This window comes from Triticum aestivum, chromosome 5B, assembly GCF_018294505.1.
Source record: "Triticum aestivum cultivar Chinese Spring chromosome 5B, IWGSC CS RefSeq v2.1, whole genome shotgun sequence".
Classification (NCBI taxonomy): Eukaryota; Viridiplantae; Streptophyta; class Magnoliopsida; order Poales; family Poaceae; genus Triticum; species Triticum aestivum.
In genome coordinates this window covers 659,470,280-659,494,576 of record NC_057807.1, presented here as the reverse complement: position 1 = coordinate 659,494,576, position 24,297 = coordinate 659,470,280, and the positions used below count along the sequence as shown (strand labels likewise).

The 24,297-nt window shown below is 44.4% G+C and overlaps 4 protein-coding genes across 4 annotated transcripts; all 4 read right to left on the bottom strand.

Annotated features, from left to right (window-relative positions):
- Positions 1–440: 440 nt before the first annotated feature.
- On the bottom strand, positions 441–1,479 carry LOC123117473 (protein synthesis inhibitor II). The gene has a single exon (XM_044538222.1). The coding sequence runs from the start codon at positions 1,425–1,427 to the stop codon at positions 588–590; it is 840 nt and encodes a 279-aa protein (XP_044394157.1). The 5' UTR covers positions 1,428–1,479; the 3' UTR covers positions 441–587.
- Positions 1,480–4,271: 2,792 nt separating this feature from the next.
- LOC123117472 (protein synthesis inhibitor II) lies at positions 4,272–5,293 on the bottom strand. Its single transcript, XM_044538221.1, has one exon. The coding sequence runs from the start codon at positions 5,266–5,268 to the stop codon at positions 4,414–4,416; it is 855 nt and encodes a 284-aa protein (XP_044394156.1). The 5' UTR covers positions 5,269–5,293; the 3' UTR covers positions 4,272–4,413.
- An 11,378-nt stretch (positions 5,294–16,671) lies between these two features.
- On the bottom strand, positions 16,672–17,692 carry LOC123117471 (protein synthesis inhibitor II). The gene has a single exon (XM_044538220.1). The coding sequence runs from the start codon at positions 17,627–17,629 to the stop codon at positions 16,790–16,792; it is 840 nt and encodes a 279-aa protein (XP_044394155.1). The 5' UTR covers positions 17,630–17,692; the 3' UTR covers positions 16,672–16,789.
- A 2,757-nt stretch (positions 17,693–20,449) lies between these two features.
- LOC123117470 (protein synthesis inhibitor II-like) lies at positions 20,450–21,472 on the bottom strand. The gene has a single exon (XM_044538219.1). It carries the CDS (start codon positions 21,442–21,444, stop codon positions 20,590–20,592), a length of 855 nt encoding a protein of 284 aa, XP_044394154.1. The 5' UTR covers positions 21,445–21,472; the 3' UTR covers positions 20,450–20,589.
- Positions 21,473–24,297: the final 2,825 nt, after the last annotated feature.

Sequence of the window (24,297 nt, the reverse complement as noted above, 5' to 3'; positions counted from 1 at the left end):
CTTTCCTCGGGCGAGAGACCCGCCTGCAATCTACACCCCGGATTTTCAGGCGATCCATTTGGTAACATCGTGGAAAGGGCTTTCTCGGCCCGATCCTCCCGAAATCCCCGGGCCGCTCGCTCCGACCTCCGCACTCCAGGAGAATTCTCCCGGGCTCCCCTCGTCTCTTTTCTTGTGATCTGAGTCGCCTTGGCGCTCTGTTCTTCTGCTCTTCTCCCTTCACTCTCTTCACTCTCCCTTGGTGCCCAAATGGCAATGGGATATTTCACATGGCAGGAGGAGGATCTCATATGAGCAGGGAAATCCCCTAGGGGAGTTTACTACCCATGGTTTTTTCACCCCAACGACCAAATGAGCCCCTGGGAGTCTAAAAGGATGAACATAGTTCGCGCTTCTGATATGTGCATATGCAAAACATATGTTGGATAGCAATTCTATGGTTGGACCCAATATAAACTAGACATGTTTATTTATTCATATCATTCACTGACTCTGTGACATTTATTTATTTATATCATTCAGTCGCTCTGTGACATGTTTATTCGACTTGTACAATACCCATGCAGATATACCTGCACAACTACTACCTATTTCCCCCCACTCTTATGAAACAGCTCCAGCGCCTGGGCCACCGTCATCCCACCGGGCACCTGGACGAACAGCAGGATCCCTAGGGTGGCGGCCGCCTGCTCCGCCGTCCTCACGCCCATCTTCTCGATCGGCGTGAACTTCGCTGGCGCCTTTCCCGGCGGGGGCTTCGCGTCCGTCTTCAGCAGCGCTTCGGACAGGTCCTGCCATCCGTTCACCTGGGCCTTCATCTCATTGCCGATCTTCCCGCTCTTCTTCTCCTTGGGGTGCAGCACTCCAGCCACGAACCCCGACACGGTCTGGAACCGCGTGGCCTCGTGCACCATGAGGAGCAGCGTCGTCACCGCCTCCCTCGCCTGCTGCTGCTTCGGGCCGGAGGTCTTGTCGGCCTTGGTGCGCCCGTAGAGCGCGGTCACCGCGTCCGCCATCTGCTGCCGGCCGAGAGCGACGTTGGTCAGCTTGTCGGTGTCGCCGAGGAGGTCGCGATACGTGCCGCCGAACCCAACGTGGGTGGCGCCGGGGATGAGTCCGGGGGTGAGCTCCCACCAGGTGCCGTCGCTGCTCTTGAAGCCCTCCCAGTAGAGGTTGTCGGCGCGGGTGGCGAGCGTGAGCCCGGTGCTTGCCGGCGATGTCTTGAGCACGATGTGGAACCACCTGCTCGGCGGGACGTTGGGCTCGATCGGCGGCAGCACGGGGCGGTTGTGGGAGGAGTGCCCCGGGTTGCGGAGCTTGTTGCGGATGCCGTTGATGAAGGTGACATAGTCGGCAGAGCTGGCCTGGACGTTGAACGTCGCCGTGAAGAGCGGCTTGTCCACGTTCTTCGCCATCTTTGCCGCCATGGATACGAGGCTTAGATGAGACGTACTATCAAGCGAGAGGGGTTGAGATATGGAAGAGGATGAACGAACTGGAGATGAATTTATAGGCGATCGACAGGTGCATGCTGTCAAATGATAGGCTTTGTATACGTGTACGTATCATATGTAACTTGTACGTGATGCTGTGCTTGTGTGTTGTATACAAGGCAGGTTGTCAGAGATGATCCTTATCTTTGTATAGCTTGACTTAAGGTCAATCCTAATACTACTACGTGATGTGTGTGCGTATGCTTACACGAAGGCGTTTTTGGAGCTGATCCTTATCTTTGTATTGCTTGGTTTAGGGGTCTGTCCTACTAAATAACCTGCCGCCAATTGCAACCCTATTGATCTATATAACATGCACGCGTCCTTACCTAGATGTATACGCCTACACGCCTTCACTTTTACATATGCTTGCTTTCCTAGCTAGCTAGTCCAAAGAAGGAGATGCCAAGATTCAATTTGGTTTGATTTGCAGCACTGCACGGCTACGCAGAAATATCGTTCTGGAATGGAGACGGCATGTTTTTCTTCTGGGGATTAACTAGTGGATGATCCCTTTATTTATGCCGAAGATCAGTTCATCACACTTTCTCAGCTTGGAATTAATCGGTCGCAGCATCTTAAGCGCTATCCTTCTACCACTAACTTGAATAAGAAATCTGCGGATGTCATGTCTCGATTTAGTGATGCAGGGATCAGTTCTGTCTTTGGAATTCTGAGTATATGTTACATTATCAAAGGCGCAAAAGTCACAGTAGAAATCGAGAAGGATTGTACTTGTGTCGAGCTGTAAACATGATCTTTCATAGAGAAACAGGAGGATCACTCTCGGCTCTATTTTTCTGTTATGAAGCCAATGATCAGGCAGAGCAAAGGTAGCAGGTTCTGCCTCGGGTAGGGAGAAATAAAAACAAAGACATGCGACATGTTCAGGCAACCATCCCCGCGGAAATCGTCATCAGTGGCGGGTGGAAATTGGTTATCAGTGGCGTGCCCCGGTCACATTACTGTCATGTACACTAGTAGTGTGCCTTCATACCTGCAGTAACCTCTTTCTTTTACTCTCACATCGCACATCAAGGCAGTCCTAATTGTGACAAGTACACAATGAAACTTCAAACATCACTAGTACAGAAAATTGAACGGGGGGTTAACTGGATTACATAGCTAAAATAACCGTTAGTTTGCTTCAATACACATCCAATGATTTGAACCCCATTGTTTAAATCCAAAATGACATTTGATGAGCTCGTCGCAAAAAGAAATATGGACCATAGAAATATTGCACACTCCTAGTCCGCCCAAGCATCTTGGATGCCGAAAACTTTCAGTTTTTTCCGAACTATATAACCTTTTTCTTTCAATCTTAGTTTCCACCAGGAGCAAATGAGGCTATGTCGGTTTTATTTCCTCTTTCCCTTTTGAAAATCTTCTATGGACTATTTCCGGCCGGTTTTAGAATCTTCCACGCATTTTTCTTCTTCTTTGTTTCTGTGTGTTTTCATCATTTTTCTTTCTCTCTGTTTGTTTTTTCTTTTCTTATTTATTTATTTTTTCAAATACGTGCCAAGTTTTCACTACAGGTTGAACATTTTTGGTTTACACGTTGTCCAATTTTTAGATAGCCATTGAACATTTTTTTTCTCATACATGTTGAACATTTTAACTGAATACATTTTGAACATTTGTCAAATGCACATTGAACGTTTTTATATAGGTTGAAAAAAATCAGATACACATTGAACATTTTCCGAATAAAGTTTTAACATTTTTATTAATATATGTTGAACATTTGTCAAATGGACACTCAACTTTTTAAAATACATAGTGAACATTTTTTTAATACATTGAACATTTTCCATAAATACGATGAGTTTATTTCAAATTTGCAATATATTTTGTAAGTGTTATGCACATTTTTTTTACTTGTATGAACATTATTGCAAAATTAGGGTACCAAATTTTTACATTCTATAAACATTTTTTAAAAAGCCTGAACATATTACGCAGCGCGTCACATTTTATAAATATGTTGAACAATTATTTGAATGATATTAACTGTTTTTATCAAATTATGCGAAGATTGTTTTCTCATTACGTGATCGTTTTAATATGCGGTGAACTTTTCTAAGTCAAAGATTTTTTTAAAGATATATACTTAAAATATTCCAAAAATAAAAAAATAAAAATCGAAAATGGAAAAGGAGTAACAAACGGAACCAAAAGAACATTAGAAATGAACCAACTACCCTCGACTGGCCCGGCTCGTATGAGCTCCTTTGAGACGAGTCGTTCTTTCATCTCACTAGAGAAAACCGCTAAAAACAAGTCTAACTAGGGGCAAGATAAATTTTTAAGACTAGATTCAAGATAAATTCTAAAATAAAATAGAGGCAAGATAAAGACGCGCCCGCCACCCTCTACTCGTCCATGCATGAGAACACTATGGGAAGGGCTAACTAATAGGGTAAGGTGGGTTCCAGTGGGCTAAGCGCGCTAGATCATGTTTTTTTATTCTTGTCCAATGGATACTCACTAAAGCAAAAACATATGTTAGATAGCAATTTTATTTTTATGTTTTGAAAGAAAAGGTGGCTCAAGGCCGACCTTATATTTCAAAACAGGCTGAAAAGCCTGTGAAAGTAACATGTTACATCAAACTTGTGAAATGCACCTAGGTGCAAGGTCACAAGGGAAGGAGTGAAAGAGAAAAGGTGGGAAAGAGGTAAGGAGTACAGGAGGAAGAGGAGAAACAGCAAAGACAGCAAAAAAGGAGATAGCAATTTTATTGTTGGATACAACATGAACTCACCCACTTTGTAACATGTTTATTTATTTATTTATATCATGCACTCACTCTGAAACATGTTTATTTATTTATTTATATCAGTCCCACGCTCTGTAGCATGTTTATTCGAATTATACATACAATATACTCATGCAGATATACCTGCAAAACTAACTATTTTCCCCCACGCGCACGAAACAGCTGCAGCCCCTGGGCCACCGTCAACCCACCCGGCACCTCGACGAACAGCAGGATCCCCAGCGTGGCGGCCGCCTGCTCCGCCGTCCTCACGCCCATCTTCTCGATCGGCGTGAACTTCGCTGGCGACTTTCCCGGCGGGGGCTTCGCATCCGTCTTCAGCAGCTCTTCGGATAAGTCCTGCCACCCGTTCACCTGGGCCTTTAGCTCGTAGGAGATCTTCCCGCTCTTCTTCTCCACCGCCTTGGGGTGCAGCAGGCCGGCCACGAACCCCGACACGGTCTGGAACCGCGTGGCCTCGTGCACCATGAGGAGTAGCGTCGTCACCGCCTCCCTCGCCTGCTGCTGCTTCGGGCCAGAGGTCTTGTCGGCCTTGGTACGCACGTAGAGCGCGGTCACCGCGTCGGCCATCTGCTGCCGGCCGAGAGCTACGTTGGTCAGCTTGTCAGTGTAGCCGAGGAGGTCGCGGTAGGTGCCGCCGAACCCGAGGTAGGTGGCGTCGGGGATGAGGCCCGGGGTAAGCTCCCACCACGTGTCGTCGCTGCTCTTGAAGCCCTCCCAGTAGAGGTTGTCGGCGCGGGTGGCGAGCGTGAGCCCAGTGCTAGCCGGCGAGGTCTTGAGCACGATGTGGAACCACCTGCTCGGCGCGATGTTGGGCTCGACCGGCGGCAGCACGGGGCGGTTGTGGGAGAAGTGGCCCGGGTTACCGAGCTTGTTGCGGACGCCGTTGATGAAGGTGACGTAGTCGGCGGAGCTGGCCGGGACATTGAACGTCTCGGTGAAGAGCGGCTTGTCCACGCTCTTCGCCGGCATCACCGGTGTCGCCGCCATGGATAGATATAGTAGCGAGGGGAGGGGAGGGGGTGGGGTGAGATATGGGAGAGGATGAGTGAATTGGCGATCAATTTATAGGCGAGCGCATTGCGTTGTTAGCTATCAAGTCCAAGAGCAATTTGGTTTGATTTTCTTCGGGGAATTACTAGATAGTGGATGCCCTTTTTGTGACGGAGAACGATTCCTCGCACTTTCTCTGCTTGGAATGGGTCGCAGCATCTCGCAGTATCTCGAACTCGATGCTTCTAGTTCTACCGAGGGAGGCCACTGACCAAACCATGGCTGTTAACTTGAATAGGAAATCTGGAGCTCGAGATTTATTAGGGCATGTACAATAATGATATCTTAGAAGTGTCATGTAGGACAAATGATGAGTGGAAGAAAGAACTCATAAGAAAAGACTTGTCTTTTTTTATTTAAGAAAAGATAAGAGATGATCTCTTAGCACAATATGTCTCACCATATTTTTAGGAATGGCTAGTTATTGAAAATAAGACTAAAAGATGGCTCATTGTAGACATTTTTTTGTCATTTTTAAATTACATGTAAAATTTAAAATAAAATTATTTTATCAACCATTGTACATGTCCTTAATGCTAACTTGGACCAGCTCTGTCTTTTGACTTCTGAGTACATGTTACTACATGCTACATGATCAAAGGCGCAAAAGTCATGGCGGTGATTGGGAAGGATAGTACTCGTGTCAAGCTGCAAGCATAATCGTTTTATAGAAAAATAGGCGATCAATCCCGGCTCCAGTTTCTATTATGAAGCATATGATCAGTGAGGCCAAGGTAGCAGGTTCCGGTATCGACGCAGATTTTTGGGACATGCGGCCACGCGCAGCCCATATTCAGGACGTCCGCCTGTGCGTCGTGATGACTACTTTTAATAGGCCATCTGGGAATACGGGGCAGCTTAATTAGCAGCTTCCCAAATACCTCAATTTATACGCCCATGGTGTGGGATAGGGCTGCATTTAATGTTCTATGAATACACGGGCCAGGCGACATCCAACCGATTCAATAATTGCTTTGGGCGTTGGGTGGACATAATTGATTTGTTGCCCAAGTTCGGTTCTCGCAGTGCGTATCTCGTCTTTCCGTCAACCATGGACGAACAGAGCAAGGTGTGAAGATAAGCTCTGCACAGACGGAGAGCGGCATCGGTTGCACAACACACCCACTACACGCTTCTCTCGCGTTTAGCAAGTAGGAAAAATCCATCGCTGTCGTCGTCGTCTTCTAGCTGTGGCACGCCCGTAAGCATCTCTCCGAATTTTTTGTCGCGAGAGACGCAGCTAGGAGGCCGTTGCTTTGACGGATCATCAATGGATTGTTGGGTGCATTTACATTTCGCAGGGGTAGCTGAGCGTATTCACTCCTCTGTTGTGTCTTTAATATGTGCATCGCATGTGGGAAGGACATATCTAGTAATACGGGATCTCAGAAGCTACAATGCTCGAATGAATCTTGAACCGCTAGATCATATTCAGAGGGACATGATAAATGCAAGGGTGATGACCAGCTCCTCCACCGCACAATATACCAGAAGCACTCTGGATTCTATACTTAATTAAGCCCAAGGGAATGGGAAGATGAGGATTTTCGGATTTCCTTAATTTTGCCCATTGTTTATTTAGCAGGAGCATGCGTGAAATGATGCATGTAACCTTGTTATCACAAGAAAAAAAGTGACACCCTCTACTGGTAAAAACCATATACACATTCTAACCTGTAGGTGTCAACTTAGAAAAAAAAAAGCTGTGCATTTTAATTAACCACAACATTCACTCAATTAGATTCAGTTCCTCATTAAGATAGCTGGAAATGCTTGCTTGTACATTCTGTACAAAAAACTCAGTTAGCTTCCGTGAAAGCAAATATAGCATGTACTAGGTCAGTTGTCCAACTGGTTTCAGATTGTACAAGCTAGAAAGGCACATGGAATATGTGAAGACCAACAGCGAAAATGTTCGTTTATAATAGTACTCTTTGTGGATTATCATAATTGACATTATATGCAAATTTACGGACTAGACATGCCAGACTACTATTAGTGTTTCACGGGCAAAGTAACCAAAACATTACTAGATTTATTTTGTTGAATTTTTAGCAGTATAAAAGCAAAATACGAAGATGGCATAATTTCATATGGAGATTGCACAATAGCAAGACATGAGTGAAAACCAGGTTTAAGTTTCTGTGTCTGGGCAATGAAACTAAGCCTTTTTTCTGCCCGTAAGTGAAACTGAGGCTCATAAACTAGTACAGTACTACTAGGAAAAGGGCATGATGCTTAATTAATAACATGAATCAGAGTGTTTTTGTATATTCTGCGATGGAGAGGCTGCTCATCACGTGTGCCTTCATCGCGTCCCTTCCAACATAATCGAAAGACCCATGATCCATCAGAGCATTGCATCACTTGAGTTGCGGTATCACCAGATACGTTGCCCGCATATGGGCTGCCAGATAGTTGAATTATTGCCGTTGGGCTGCTGGGTGTGGGATTAATGCACGCGCTGCCTCGCGGGCCATGCACTGCATGTGTCAGGTGAAAATACACACGCTATACGGAATGCTATACGACGAGGCAAATTCTTTATACGGCCAGAGGGTATTAAAGCTGCACGCATAGCGCGGCAGCGTGCGGTGTGGATTTCGGACGCGCGTGGTGGCATGTCCACTCGCGATTTATCGGTTCCGGTATAGAGAAATAAAAACAACGACACACGACAGGTTCAGGCAACTAGCCCAGCAGACACTAATTCACCCAAAGAAAGGAAAGGTAACACTGGTACGTGTCAGTGCTATACAAATTGTTTGCAACCCCTTTCCTCGACGGCATTCAGAACCGTCAATTAGTGAGTATGGGCGATAGGGGGGTCCTTCCCACACGACCCAGAAATCGTCGGGGATATGCCCTCCTGGCACACACGCTCGGCAAATTGAGGTCGTGTGCGACTGGCGAGCGAGCAAATACGGTTATACGTATAGTAATGCTAAAAAATACAATTATACAGGCAAAATCATTTCCGGTTGTAATTTCATCGCACACGGTCAGTCCCCGCGAAACGTTTCCGTTCGTGTATACATCCCACATAGTCGCTGCAAGGAAAACGTTTTCGTTCGTAGGTACATCACACACAATTTCCCCCTTAAATCGTTTGTGATGGCCTTCCCATCGCACACAATACTAATAATTTTATCTTTGCCTTGAATGCATCACACATGGTGCGTATAATAAACTGTGTGGCAAATGCTATCCATCACACACAGCTTTTATGTGGTAAACGTTTGCTCAAGGTGGCCTAACACAAACAGTTTTGAAGAGAATGTTGTGTGTGATTGCTCATCGATCCAACATGATTTATTGCTAGAAACTGTGTGCGTTGCTTTAGGTCATCGCCCACGGTATTTTCTCAATAACCGTTTGCAATAGCAAAAACCAATTAGCAGGCTAATTTCCTTATTATTAATAATCCATTTATTAATCTAATTGACATTCATATTAAACACATATTATATTTCATTCCCATATTAAGGAAGCATGATTTCATAATTGAAATACATTAGAGTACAACATGATATAACTTCAACACTCAGCTACCCCGTTACACAACTGCACCAGCACCAAGTTTCACATGCAACATCTAGAACCTTTCGAAATTAGCATCATAGACGGTACATAGACAAATGCATCTCATCGGGAAAACTGCGGAAGTGGAAGGCGAATATTGAGCCTTCATTGGTGTTGAAGGTCTTTGCAACTTTAGGCCAGCGCCAGTGGATGATTGACCGTCCATACATGTGGTTTGAGAGGTAATCATCAGTGAACTGTTTTGGAAAGGCCTGAAAACAAGGATGTGCATAAATATCTTCTCTATACTAGAAATGGGGCAAAGGAATAAAAAAGACAAGATATAATAGCATACAATAACAGAATGCAGCCACAACAATTGAACATCGCATTGCCGAATTGAACCAAGCAGTTAACTAAACACCACAACAAAGGAATCAACCGTTAACCGAGCACCACATTGCACAAATATAACATACTCCTAATAGAAGATCCGATAGTTAACCAAACCAGGCATGCTTAACAACTTGGAAATATAGCAATTGTATTTGTTTCTCATGTATTTAGTACACCCAAATTTGATTGATTTCTCACATGGTATACAATAACAGAATGCACACACAATAATTGAACATCGCATTGCAGAATTGAACCAAACAGTTAACTAAACACCACAACAAATGAACCAAATGTTAACTGAGCACCACATTGCATAATATAACATACTCCTAATAGAAGATCAGACAGTTAACCAAACCAAGCATGCTTAACAACTTGTAAATATAGCAACTGTATTTGTTTCTCATGTATTTAGAACAGCCAAATTCAATTTATTTCTCACATGGTATACAATAACAGAATGCACACACAATAATTGAACATTGCATTCAAGAATTGAACCAAACAGTTAACTAAACACCACAACAAATGAACCAAACGTCAACTGAGCACCATAATGCACAATATAACATACTCCTAATAGAAGATCAAACAGTTAACCAAACCAAGCATGCTTGACAACTTGGAAAATTGCATCCTAAAGAATTGAACATCACATTTGCAGAATTGAACCAAACAGTTAACTGAACACCACATTGCATGACATATAAAATATATACACTAGAGCAGAAGATTGCATGGTAAAAGTAGATAGCACAATTCACTAGAATTTGTTAAGGAAAGGCAATAGCTAGCAAAGTGAACATGGGTCCTTATAGTGAGCTAATAAGACAAACTACTCATTGTCGGAGATATCAATGACGATTGGCTCCTTGGACATGGAAGAGGGCGAGTCCTCCGCATCGTGGGTGCCCTCGTTGTAGTGGTGAGTTGCCTGAGCCGCTCCGGGAACCAACCTGCTAGCTCTCGAGATGAGGTAAGCACGTGCACGCTGAGAAAACACCTGGTAGTCTTCGTCAAAGGCACCGACGGTGGCCTCGAGAAAATGCCATGAACTGTCGTTCAAAGCAGCCAGCAGCGCCACGACGTCGGTGTGCGAGGCGTTGATGGTGGCCTCGACGACGAGGTGCTCCTCCAAGATCTGGGGGTTGGCACGAATGGCAGCCATCACGACCTCATCCGCGCGTGCGGTCGTGATTTGCTTGTCCGCTGCCAAATGCTCCTTGAGATGCTGGCTATACTGCATACACCATGGCTTAGGACGGCACTTATTTGGTGGAGGGGTCGGTGATTTTGGTGGAAGGTGTCGCGCTCGCGCCGACGGTCGAGGCATGTGGGATGTGGAAGGAGGAGGTGGATGGGGTTCGGGTCTGGATTACCTGCCTGGATAGGCGAGGCCGAGCAGCATGAAGGAGGGTCGCCGGCGAGGAGGCGGCGCTGCAACCAAGGAGTGAAGGTTTCAACTTGGAAAGGAAGGAGGAAACAGGGGAAATATGGCTTTTGGTAAGGTGGAGGGGGCGGGGAGGTAGATATTTCCGCGGAAGCCGAAAATTTGGAATCGCTTCAGCGAAAAAACTGGCGCGCAAAGTGTCATCAGACATGGCCCCTTATTCAGAGCGGGCTGTGGACTGTAGCCAACGAACCTTCTCGAGTAAGCCAAAAATTTGGAATCGCTTCAGCGAAAAAACTAGCGCGCAAAGTGTCATCAGACATGGCCCCTTATTCAGAGTGGGCTGTGGAATGTAGCCAACGAACCTTCTCGAGTAAGCCATAGGTGTACTATACATCGACGGTGCTCCAGGATATTTTGTACTGCATCTCACACAGTTGGTGATAATAAACTGTGTGAAATCTACTTGATTTTTCATCTTGATTTAAATTACATAATGGGGTCACAGCTCCAAAGGATGGTGTTTGATTTGCGAGAACTTCTATCTGTAGTGAACATGCAACTATAGGTGCGTCGTCAAAAAATTTGGAATTATTCAGGGTTCGTTTGGACATTTTTATACGGTAACTTGGTTTTCTAGGTATTTCAGGTGCACAATTCAAAATGAAACCACATGCACATGCTCCGGTGCACCAAAATGGGTTGTAAAATTATATATGTTTCCTTGGATTGATGCTTACGTCCCATTCAAGAAATGGGGATGAATTTCAAACACCACGGCACCGTGGGTCTCCGGCAAATGTTGAGGTGCTTGCTTTTGTAATTCTAGTAAATAGAAAACTCGTCTGAAATTCATGAACCTTGGCATGCTATCATGGAACAACATCAAGATGTTGGGGTAAAAAAATATTGTCCCATTTAGGCCAGGTTATGGTATAAGCTTCTCGCAAACCATAGCTTCTCTCACAAAAAGTATGATGGTTTCGGTAGGGAACGTTTCACTTTTCTGGACGAAATGATATCCGTTGCATCTTCTCGATTTCAAATTTTTTTAGTATCAACATAGAACAACAGGAGTGTTGTGTCAATTTTTGGGATTTTTCGGGGTTCGCTTGGACATTTTTATACATTAACTGAGTTTTCTATGCATTCATGTGCATAATTCAAATCTGAACTACATGCACATGCTCTAATGCATATAAATTAGTTGAAAATTCAAATATGTGTCCTTGGTTGCATGCTTATTAGGTCCCATGCAAGAAATGGGAACGAATGTCAAACACCCTACCACCGTCACTCGGACGCAAACATTGAGATACCTGGTTTTTAAATTCTAGTAAATCCAAAGTTCGTCTGAAATCCATGAAACTTGGCATGCTGTAATGGAGCGGCATCAACATGCCGTGGTAAATTTTTTGTCCCATTTGGGGCAGGTTTGGGGATATGCTTTTCACAAACCAGAGCTTCTCACAATAAGCCCGATGGTTTCGGTAGGGAACGTTTCACCTTTCTGGATGAAACGATATCCATTGCCTCTTCTCGATTTCATTTTTTTTCCTATTGTCAACATAGAACAACAGGAGTGTTGTGTCAATTTTTGGGATTTTTGGGGGTTCGCTTGGACATTTTTATACATTAATTGAGTTTTCTATGCATTCATGTGCATAATTCAAATTTGAACTACATGCACATGCTCTAATGCATATAAATTAGTTGGAAATTCAAATCTGTGTCCTTGGTTGCATGCTTATTAGGTCCCATGCAAGAAATGGGAACAAATGTCAAACACCCTGCAACCGTCAGTCAACCGCAAACATTGAGATACCTGGTTTTTAAATTCTAGTGAATCCAAAGCTCGTCTAAAATTCATGAAACTTGGCATGCTGTCATGGAGCGGCATCAACATGTCGTGGTAATTTTTTTGTCCCATTTGGAGCAGGTTTGGGGATATGCTTCTCACAAAACAGAGCTTCTCACAACAAGCCCGATGGTTTTGGTAGGGAATGTTTCACCTTTCTGGACAAAACGAAATCCATTGCCTCTTCTTGATTTTAACTTTTTTTCCTAGTGTCAACATAGAACAACAGGAGTGTTTGTGTAAATTTTTGGGATTTTTGGGTGTTCGCTTGGACATTTTTATACATTAACTAATTCTATGTGTTCATGTGCATATTTCAAATGTGAACTACACGCACATGCTCTAATGCATATAAATTGGTTGAAATCCAAATTTATGTCCTTGGTTGCATGCTTAATTAGGTCCCAAGCAAGAAATGAGAATGAATATCAAACACCCTGCCACCGTCACTCGGCCGCAAACTTTGAGATACCTAGTTTTTAGATTCTAGTAAATGCAAAACTCATCTGAAATTCATGAAACTTGGCATGCTATCATGGAGCGGCAACAACATGCCGTGGTAATATTTTTGTCCCATTTGGGGCCGGTTTGGAGATATGCATCTCACAAACCAGAGCTTCTCACAACAAGCCTGATGGTTTCGGTAGGGAACGTCCCACCTTTGGGGATGAAACGGTATCCGCTGCCTCTTATTGCTTTCAAAAAATTTCTAGTGTCAACATAGAACAACACGAGTGTTGTGTCAATTTTTGGGATTTTCGGGGTTTGTTTGGACATTTTTATGCATTAACTGAGTTTTCTATGCATTCATGTGCATAATTCAAATTTGAACTATAGGCACATGCTTTAATGCATATAAATTGGTTGAAAATTCAAATCTGTGTCCTTGGTTGCATGCTTAGGTCCCATGCAGGAAATGGGAACGAATGTCAAACACCCTGCCACCGTCACTCGGCTGCAGACATTGAGATTTCTTGTTTTTAAATTCTAGTAAATCCAAAACTCATATGAAATTCATGAAACTTGGCATGCTATCATGGAGCGGCATCAACATGCCGTGGTAATTTTTTTGTCCCATTTGGGGCAGGTTTGGGTATAAGCTTCTCACAAACCAGAGCTTCTCACAACAAGCCTGATGGTTTTGGTAGGGAACGTCCCACCTTAGGGGACGAAACAATATCTGCTGCCTCTTATTGCTTTCAAAAAATTTCTAGTCTCAACAGAGAACAAGAGGAGTGTTGTGTCAATTTTTGGGATTTTCGGGGTTCGTTTGGACATTTTCGGGGTTCGTTTGGACAAACATTTAATTTATGAAGATTTAATAAAATGGTTGATAATATTTTTGAAACATGTGAATGTTCTTTAAATGTGATGAACTTTTAAATAATATTAACATTTATTTTACAAATTATGCGAAAAAACTGCATTACATTACATAACTTGTAATGCACAGTGATTTTTTTGAAATTAAGTCAAATATTTTCAAAATTAAATAAAAATAAGTAAGGAAAAAAGTAAAAGTAAAAAGACGAAACCAAATGAATAAAAGGAATGAATGAACCAAACCAACAACACCGGACTGGCCGGCCGCCATGAACTCCCTTGTGACGAGTTTTTCTTCCATCTCACTAGAACATTTTGATTCACCAATAAAGTTGGGCGAGAATTCTCAAGAAAAAAAATCTCACTAGACGCAAGATAAAGACGATAATTCTGAATCCCAGCATAGGTCAACAGTTAGCGAGCAAAGGCACACCCTCACGCAATTGTAGGCACTATATTGTGCCAGCCCAGTTCGAGGTTTTTAGTGTGTTCCCCGTTTATAGAAAAGTACTAGAACCTTCATAGACCCTTTTTTCCTTTTATGTTTTTTCTATAAGCTTCCCATTTTATTTTTCTTTCCTTTTTTCTTTTCTCTATTTTTTTAACATTTTTTACAATTTCGTATAAAATGTAGGAGTAAAAGCATAAAAGGAATATGCCCCATATTTTAATTTTTTGAACATTCTCTAAAATGCAGGGACATTTTGTGAAATTCAGGAACATTTTCAAAAATGAGGAAACATTTTTTCAAACTTGTGATCGCTTTTTTCAAATTAATGAACAGTTTCTAAAATCCAGAAACATTTTTCAAATTCGTTAACATTTTTCGAAATACAGATATTTTTGTTCAAGTTAATAAAAAAAGTTCAAACCAGCAGCAGCCATGTAGGAAACCGACACCCCCGGCCCACCCAATCACCCTCTCGGTTTCATTTCCTTCCACTCCGCGCCCTTGTCCCCCTTGCTTTGCATCTGCACGCTCCACCTCCGCTGCTGCCGTTGTACGTCTAGGGCCGCCACAGTGGCATTGCCGGACGTCCGCAACCAGCACCGACACGCCCACTGGCCTTTATGACAGCGCTGTCCACCCTGGAGCCGGTGTACATGAATTTCGTCCAGCTAGTTGAAATGCGGGTTGAAATGTCTTCGGGCAGCGTTGGATGGCCCCCTCCTGCATCCATGTCCACGGACTGCCCCTTCCCCCTGTCCCAGACGAATGCAGGAGAAAATTTACGGGTCGTGGTTGGAGATGCCCTTAACACCTCCAAACATGTGGATTGTAAAAAAGCACCCCAAACATGTGAACCCTCGCCCTCGCAGGAACCAGTGGCACTAGAACAACCGCGTTGTCCCTGTCTCCGGCGGGGTACTGTCCCAGTCTCGTCAGGATTGCTATACTGAGTCATCAACTCCTTGTGGGGTCTGGCCTTGAAGCTTTGCACCTTCTCTCCCAGGAAATCCACCTATTCAATGAATACCAACTGTATATAAACATAAAATCGACAAATAAAATATTGAAATGGCACAATATAAGCCAAACTTGTATGGCGTACGATACATATAGACTTCAACATTAATCCTTCAATTAGTAACACGTTATTTGGGACATGGCTAAATGGAGCGGATTCAAATATTGCAGGACATATTCGGATAGGGATATGTGCACTGTTTTGGGCTATATGAAACTGCAAAGGTGATATGATCTTTAATAGAAAAAACTTTATCAACTTTTGCAGGTTATCCACATAGCCACTGCTTGGATCCGTACGTGGTCGTTACTCACTCATGCGGACTCTAGGGGGCTTTTGGTTACTGGGTGCAACCATTGGGAGACGGTAGCACGGGTTATCTCCAACCAATTTAAATGGCGAACTAATAATAGGCTAGGTGTTTAGTCATCTTAACTTGTTTTTTCGCCGGCTGTGGCATCTTTTTATCTTTACTGTTCTTGTGCTCCTTTTGTGAGCCAGTACTGGCCCTTAGACTCCGTTTGCATACTTTTGGTTAATAAATTGGCTGCATGCATCATTATGTGGGGCTTTCCTCCCTTTTAAATAAAGAAAAACAATATAACCGTGTATGTAAGTGTGAGAATTTTCTGGCCAAAAAATACTAAAATATGTAGATTTTCTGGAGGGGAATTTGTGGTACACAAGTTGGTTACCATGGATCCCCCGGGATACCAAAAATGCTAAACGCACGGGCTCATTACGGGGGCATTACGGACCCTTCCTTCTAATTCTTTTTCACCCTCCTGATTTTCAGGTGGGTGGGGCCTCTTCCTCCCCCTTAATCCAATCAACATCTAACAAGTCACAAACACTTCGTAACCCCCCCGTATTAGTCCGTGAATGTAGCATTGCTGCCAGGATACCTGTCCTTTCCTCGGGCGAGAAACCCGCCTGCAATCTACACCCCGGATTTTTAGGCGATCCATTTGGTAACATCGTGGAAAGGGCTTTCTCGGCCCGATCCTCCCGAAATCCCCGGGCCGCTCGCTCCGACCTCCGCACTCCAGGAGAATTCTCCCGGGCTCCCCTTGTCTCTTTTCTTGTGATCTGAGTCGCCTTGGCGCTCTGTTCTTCTGCTCTTCTCCCTTCACTCTCTTCACTCTCCCTTGGTGCCCAAATGGCAATGGGATATTTCACATGGCAGGAGGAGGATCTCATATGAGCAGGGAAATCCCCTAGGGGAGTTTACTGCCCATGGTTTTTTCACCCCAACAACCAAATGAGCCCCTGGGAGTCTAAAAGGATGAACATAGTTCACGCTTCTAATATGTGCATATGCAAAACATATGTTGGATAGCAATTCTATAGTTGGGCCCAATATAAACTAGACACGTTTATTTATTCATATCATTCACTGACTCTGTGACATTTATTTATTTATATCATTCAGTCACTCTGTGACATGTTTATTCGACTTGTACAATACCCATGCAGATATACCTGCACAACTACTACCTATTTCCCCCCACTCTTATGAAACAGCTCCAGCGCCTGGGCCACCGTCATCCCACCGGGCACTTGGACGAACAGCAGGATCCCCAGGGTGGCGGCCGCCTGCTCCGCCGTCCTCACGCCCATCTTCTCGATCGGCGTGAACTTCGCTGGCGCCTTTCCCGGCGGGGGCTTCGCGTCCGTCTTCAGCAGCGCTTCGGACAGGTCCTGCCATCCGTTCACCTGGGCCTTCATCTCATTGCCGATCTTCCCGCTCTTCTTCTCCTTGGGGTGCAGCACTCCAGCCACGAACCCCGACACGGTCTGGAACCGCGTGGCCTCGTGCACCATGAGGAGCAGCGTCGTCACCGCCTCCCTCGCCTGCTGCTGCTTCGGGCCGGAGGTCTTGTCGGCCTTGGTGCGCCCGTAGAGCGCGGTCACCGCGTCCGCCATCTGCTGCCGGCCGAGAGCGACGTTGGTCAGCTTGTCGGTGTCGCCGAGGAGGTCACGATACGTGCCGGCGAACCCAACGTGGGTGGCGCCGGGGATGAGTCCGGGGGTGAGCTCCCACCAGGTGTCGTCGCTGCTCTTGAAGCCCTCCCAGTAGAGGTTGTCGGCGCGGGTGGCGAGCGTGAGCCCGGTGCTTGCCGGCGATGTCTTGAGGACGATGTGGAACCACCTGCTCGGCGGGACGTTGGGCTCGATCGGCGGCAGCACGGGGCGGTTGTGGGAGGAGTGCCCCGGGTTGCGGAGCTTGTTGCGGATGCCGTTGATGAAGGTGACATAGTCGGCAGAGCTGGCCTGGACGTTGAACGTCGCCGTGAAGAGCGGCTTGTCCACGTTCTTCGCCATCTTTGCCGCCATGGATACGAGGCTTAGATGATACGTACTATCAAGCGAGAGGGGTTGAGATATGGAAGAGGATGAACGAACTGGAGATGAATTTATAGGCGATCGACAGGTGCATGCTGTCAAATGATAGGCTTTGTATACGTGTACGTGTCATATGTAACTTGTACGTGATGCTGTGCTTGTGTGTTGTATACAAGGCAGGTTGTCAGAGATGATCCTTATCTTTGTATAGCTTGACTTAAGGTCAATCCTAATACTACTACGTGATGTGTGTGCGTATGCTTACACGAAGGCGTTTTTGGAGCTGATCCTTATCTTTGTATTGCTTGGTTTAGGGGTCTGTCCTACTAAATAACCTGCCGCCAATTGCAACCCTATTGATCTATATAACATGCACGCGTCCTTACCTAGATGTATACGCCTACACGCCTTCACTTTTACATATGCTTGCTTTCCTAGCTAGCTAGTCCAAAGAAGGAGATGCCAAGATTCAATTTGGTTTGATTTGCAGCACTGCACGGCTACGCAGAAATATCGTTCTGGAATGGAGACGGCATGTTTTTCTTCTGGGGATTAACTAGTGGATGATCCCTTTATTTATGCCGAAGATCAGTTCATCACACTTTCTCAGCTTGGAATTAATCGGTCGCAGCATCTTAAGCGCTATCCTTCTACCACTAACTTGAATAAGAAATCTGCGGATGTCATGTCTCGATTTAGTGATGCAGGGATCAGTTCTGTCTTTGGAATTCTGAGTATATGTTACATTATCAAAGGCGCAAAAGTCACAGTAGTAATCCAGAAGGATTGTACTTGTGTCGAGCTGTAAACATGATCTTTCATAGAGAAACAGGAGGATCACTCTCGGCTCTATTTTTCTGTTATGAAGCCAATGATCAGGCAGAGCAAAGGTAGCAGGTTCTGCCTCGGGTAGGGAGAAATAAAAACAAAGACATGCGACATGTTCAGGCAACCATCCCCGCGGAAATCGTCATCAGTGGCGGGTGGAAATTGGTTATCAGTGGCGTGCCCCGGTCACATTACTGTCATGTACACTAGTAGTGTGCCTTCATACCTGCAGTAACCTCTTTCTTTTACTCTCACATCGCACATCAAGGCAGTCCTAATTGTGACAAGTACACAATGAAACTTCAAACATCACTAGTACAGAAAATTGAACGGGGGGTTAACTGGATTACATAGCTAAAATAACCGTTAGTTTGCTTCAATACACATCCAATGATTTGGACCCCATTGTTTAAATCCAAAATGACATTTGATGAGCTCGTCGCAAAAAGAAATATGGACCATAGAAATATTGCACACTCCTAGTCCGCCCAAGCATCTTGGATGCCGAAAACTTTCAGTTTTTTCCGAACTATATAACCTTTTTCTTTCAATCTTAGTTTCCACCAGGAGCAAATGAGGCTATGTCGGTTTTATTTCCTCTTTCCCTTTTGAAAATCTTCTATGGACTATTTCCGGCCGGTTTTAGAATCTTCCACGCATTTTTCTTCTTCTTTGTTTCTGTGTGTTTTCATCATTTTTCTTTCTCTCTGTTTGTTTTTTCTTTTCTTATTTATTTATTTTTTCAAATACGTGCCAAGTTTTCACTACAGGTTGAACATTTTTGGTATACACGTTGTCCAATTTTTAGATAGCCATTGAACATTTTTTTTCTCATACATGTTGAACATTTTAACTTAATACATTTTGAACATTTGTCAAATGCACATTGAACGTTTTTATATAGGTTGAAAAAAATCAGATACACATTGAACATTTTCCGAATAAAGTTTTAACATTTTTATTAATATATGTTGAACATTTGTCAAATGAACACTCAACTTTTTAAAATACATAGTGAACATTTTTTTAATACATTGAACATTTTCCATAAATACGATGAGTTTATTTCAAATTTGCAATATATTTTGTAAGTGTTATGCACATTTTTTTTACTTGTATGAACATTATTGCAAAATTAGGGTACCAAATTTTTACATTCTATAAACATTTTTTAAAAAGCCTGAACATATTACGCAGCGCGTCACATTTTATAAATATGTTGAACAATTATTTGAATGATATTAACTGTTTTTATCAAATTATGCGAAGATTGTTTTCTCATTACGTGATCGTTTTAATATGCGGTGAACTTTTCTAAGTCAAAGATTTTTTTAAAGATATATACTTAAAATATTCCAAAAATAAAAAAATAAAAATCGAAAATGGAAAAGGAGTAACAAACGGAACCAAAAGAACATTAGAAATGAACCAACTACCCTCGACTGGCCCGGCTCGTATGAGCTCCTTTGAGACGAGTCGTTCTTTCATCTCACTAGAGAAAACCGCTAAAAACAAGTCTAACTAGGGGCAAGATAAATTTTTAAGACTAGATTCAAGATAAATTCTAAAATAAAATAGAGGCAAGATAAAGACGCGCCCGCCACCCTCTACTCGTCCATGCATGAGAACACTATGGGAAGGGCTAACTAATAGGGTAAGGTGGGTTCCAGTGGGCTAAGCGCGCTAGATCATGTTTTTTTATTCTTGTCCAATGGATACTCACTAAAGCAAAAACATATGTTAGATAGCAATTTTATTTTTATGTTTTGAAAGAAAAGGTGGCTCAAGGCCGACCTTATATTTCAAAAGAGGCTGAAAAGCCTGTGAAAGTAACATGTTACATCAAACTTGTGAAATGCACCCAGGTGCAAGGTTATAAGGGAAGGAGTGAAAGAGAAAAGGTGGGAAAGAGGTAAGGAGTACAGGAGGAAGAGGAGAAACAGCAAAGACAGCAAAAGAGGTAAGGAACTCACCCACTTTGTAACATGTTTATTTATTTATTTATATCATGCACTCATTCTGAAACATGTTTATTTATTTATTTATATCAGTCCCACGCTCTGTAGCATGTTTATTCGAATTATACATACAATATACTCATGCAGATATACCTGCAAAACTAACTATTTTCCCCCAAGCGCACGAAACAGCTGCAGCCCCTGGGCCACCGTCAGCCCACCCGGCACCTCGATGAACAGCAGGATCCCCAGCGCGGCGGCGGCCTGCTCCGCCGTCCTCACGCCCATCTTCTCGATCGGCGTGAACTTCGCTGGCGACTTTCCCGGCGGGGGCTTCGCATCCGTCTTCAGCAGCTCTTCGGATAAGTCTTGCCACCCGTTCACCTGGGCCTTTAGCTCGTCGGAGATCTTCCCGCTCTTCTTCTCCACCGCCTTGGGGTGCAGCAGGCCGGCCACGAACCCCGACACGGTCTGGAACCGCGTGGCCTCGTGCACCATGAGGAGCAGCGTCGTCACCGCCACCCTCGCCTGCTGCTGCTTCAGGCCAGAGGTCTTGTCGGCGTTGGTACGCCCGTAGAGCGCGGTCACCTTGTCGGCCATCTGCTGCCGGCCGAGAGCTACGTTGGTCAGCTTGTCAGTGTAGCCGAGGAGGTCGCGGTAGGTGCCGCCGAACCCGAGGTAGGTGGCGCCGGGGATGAGGCCCGGGGTAAGCTCCCACCACGTGTCGTCGCTGCTCTTGAAGCCCTCCCAGTAGAGGTTGTCGGCGCGGGTGGCGAACGTGAGCCCAGTGCTAGCCGTCGAGGTCTTGAGCACGATGTGGAACCACCTGCTCGGCGCGATATTGGGCTCGACCGGCGGCAGCACGGGGCGGTTGTGGGAGAAGTGGCCCGGGTTACCGAGCTTGTTGCGGACGCCGTTGATGAAGGTGACGTAGTCGGCGGAGCTGGCCGGGACATTGAACGTCTCGGTGAAGAGCGGCTTGTCCACGCTCTTCGCCGGCATGACCGGTGTCGCCGCCATGGATAGATATAGTAGCGAGGGGAGGGGAGGGGTGGGGTGAGATATGGGAGAGGATGAGTGAATTGGTGATCAATTTATAGGCGAGCGCATTCGTTGTTACCTATCAAGTCCAAGAGCAATTTGGTTTGATTTTCTTCGGGGAATTACTAGATAGTGGATGCCCTTTTTGTGGCGAAGAACGATTCCTCGCACTTTCTCTGCTTGGAATGGGTCGCAGCATCTCGCAGTATCTCGAACTCGATGCTTCTAGTTCTACCGAGGGAGGCCACTGACCAAACCATGGCTGCTAACTTGAATAGGAAATCTGCAGCTCGAGATTTATTAGGGCATGTACAATAATGATATCTTAGAAGTGTCATGTAGGACAAATGATGAGTGGAAGAGAGAACTCATAAGAAAAGACTTGTCTTTTTTTATTTAAGAAAAGACAAGAGATGATCTCTTAGCACAATATGTCTCACCATATTTTTAGGAATGGCTAGTTATTGACAATAAGACTAAAAAATGGCTCATTGTAGACATTTTTTGTCATTTTTAAATTACATGTAAAATTTAAAATAAAATTATTTTATCAACCATTGTACATGTCCTTAATGCTAACTTGGACCAGCTCTGTCTTTTGACTTCTGAGTACATATTACTACATGCTACATGATCAAAGGCGCAAAAGTCATGGCGGTGATTGGGAAGGATAGTACTCAGTGTCAAGCTGCAAGCATAATCGTTTTATAGAAAAATAGGCGATCAATCCCGGCTCCAGTTTCTATTATGAGGCATATTATCAGTGAGGCCAAGGTAGCAGGTTCCGGTACCGACGCGGATTTTTGGGACATGCGGCCACGCGCAGCCCATATTCAGGACGTCCGCCTGTGTGTCGTGATGACTACTTTTAATAAGCCATCTGGGAATACGGGGCAGCTTAATTAGCAGCTTCCCAAATACCTCAATTTATACGCCCATGGTGTGGGATAGGGCTGCATTTAATGTTCTATGAATAGACGGGCCAGGCGACATCCAACCGATCCAATAATTGCTTTGGGCGTTGGGTGGACATAATTGATTTGTTGCCCAAGTTCGGTTCTCGCAGTGTGTATCTCGTCTTTCCGTCAACCATGGACGAACAGAGCAAGGTGTGAAGATAAGCTCTGCACAGACGGAGAGCGGCATCGGTTGCACAACACACCCACTACACGCTTCTCTCGCGTTTAGCAAGTAGGAAAAATCCATCGCTGTCGTCGTCGTCTTCTAGCTGTGGCACGCCCGTAAGCATCTCTCCGAATTTTTTGTCGCGAGAGACGCAGCTAGGAGGCCATTGCGTTGACGGATCATCAATGGATTGTTGGGTGCATTTACATTTCGCAGGGGTAGCCGAGCGTATTCACTCCTCTGTTGTGTCTTTAATATGTGCATCGCATGTGGGGAGGACATATCTAGTAATACGGGATCTCAGGAGCTACAATGCTCGAATGAATCTTGAACCGCTAGATCATATTCAGAGGGACATGATAAATGCAAGGGTGATGACCAGCTCCTCCACTGCACAATATACCAGAAGCACTCTGGATTCTATACTTAATTAAGCCCAAGGGAATGGGAAGATGAGGATTTTCGGATTTCCTTAATTTTGCCCATTGTTTATTTAGCAGGAGCATGCGTGAAATGATGCACGTAACCTTGTTATCACAAGAAAAAAAGTGACACCCTCTACTGGTAAAAACCATATACACATTCTAACCTGTAGGTGTCAACTTAGAAAAAAAAGCTGTGCATTTTAATTAACCACAACATTCACTCAATTAGATTCAGTTCCTCATTAAGATAGCTGGAAATGCTTGCTTGTACATTCTGTACAAAAAACTCAGTTAGCTTCCGTGAAAGCAAATATAGCATGTACTAGGTCAGTTGTCCAACTGGTTTCAGATTGTACAAGCTAGAAAGGCACATGGAATATGTGAAGACCAACAGCGAAAATGTTCGTTTATAATAGTACTCTTTGTGGATTATCATAATTGACATTATATGCAAATTTACGGACTAGACATGCCAGACTACTATTAGTGTTTCACGGGCAAAGTAACCAAAACATTACTAGATTTATTTTGTTGAACTTTTAGCAGTATAAAAGCAAAATACGAAGATGGCATAATTTCATATGGAGATTGCACAATAGCAAGACATGAGTGAAAACCAGGTTTAAGTTTCTGTGTCTGGGCAATGAAACTAAGCCTTTTTTCTGCCCGTAAGTGAAACTGAGGCTCATAAACTAGTACAGTACTACTAGGAAAAGGGCCTGATGCTTAATTAATAACATGAATCAGAGTGTTTTTGTATATTCTGCGATGGAGAGGCTGCTCATCACGTGTGCCTTCATCGCTTTCCTTAATCGAAAGACCCATGATCCATCAGAGCATTGCATCACTTGAGTTGCGGTATCACCAGATACGTTGCCCGCATATGGGCTGCCAGATAGTTGAATTATTACCGTTGGGCTGCTGGGTGTGGGATTAATGCACGCGCTGCCTCGCGGTCCATGCACTGCATGTGTCAGGTGAAAATACACACGCTATACGGAATGCTATACGACGAGGCAAATTCTTTATACGGCCAGAGGGTATTAAAGCTGCACGCATAGCGCGGCAGCGTGCGGTGTGGATTTCGAACGCGCGTGGTGGCATGTCCACTCGCGATTTATTGGTTCCGGTATAGAGAAATAAAAACAACGAGACACGACAGGTTCAGGCAACTAGCCCAGCAGACACTAATTCACCCAAAGAAAGGAAAGGTAACACTGGTACGTGTCGGTGCTATACAAATGGTTTGTAACCCCTTTCCTCGACGGCATTCAGAACCGTC

Excerpts from the sequence above, each read along its gene's own strand:
- LOC123117472 (XM_044538221.1), bottom strand. The coding sequence starts at position 5,268 with ATGGCGGCGACACCGGTGATGCCGGCGAAGAGCGTGGACAAGCCGCTC.
- LOC123117470 (XM_044538219.1), bottom strand. The coding sequence starts at position 21,444 with ATGGCGGCGACACCGGTCATGCCGGCGAAGAGCGTGGACAAGCCGCTC.
- LOC123117471 (XM_044538220.1), bottom strand. The coding sequence starts at position 17,629 with ATGGCGGCAAAGATGGCGAAGAACGTGGACAAGCCGCTCTTCACGGCG.
- LOC123117473 (XM_044538222.1), bottom strand. The coding sequence starts at position 1,427 with ATGGCGGCAAAGATGGCGAAGAACGTGGACAAGCCGCTCTTCACGGCG.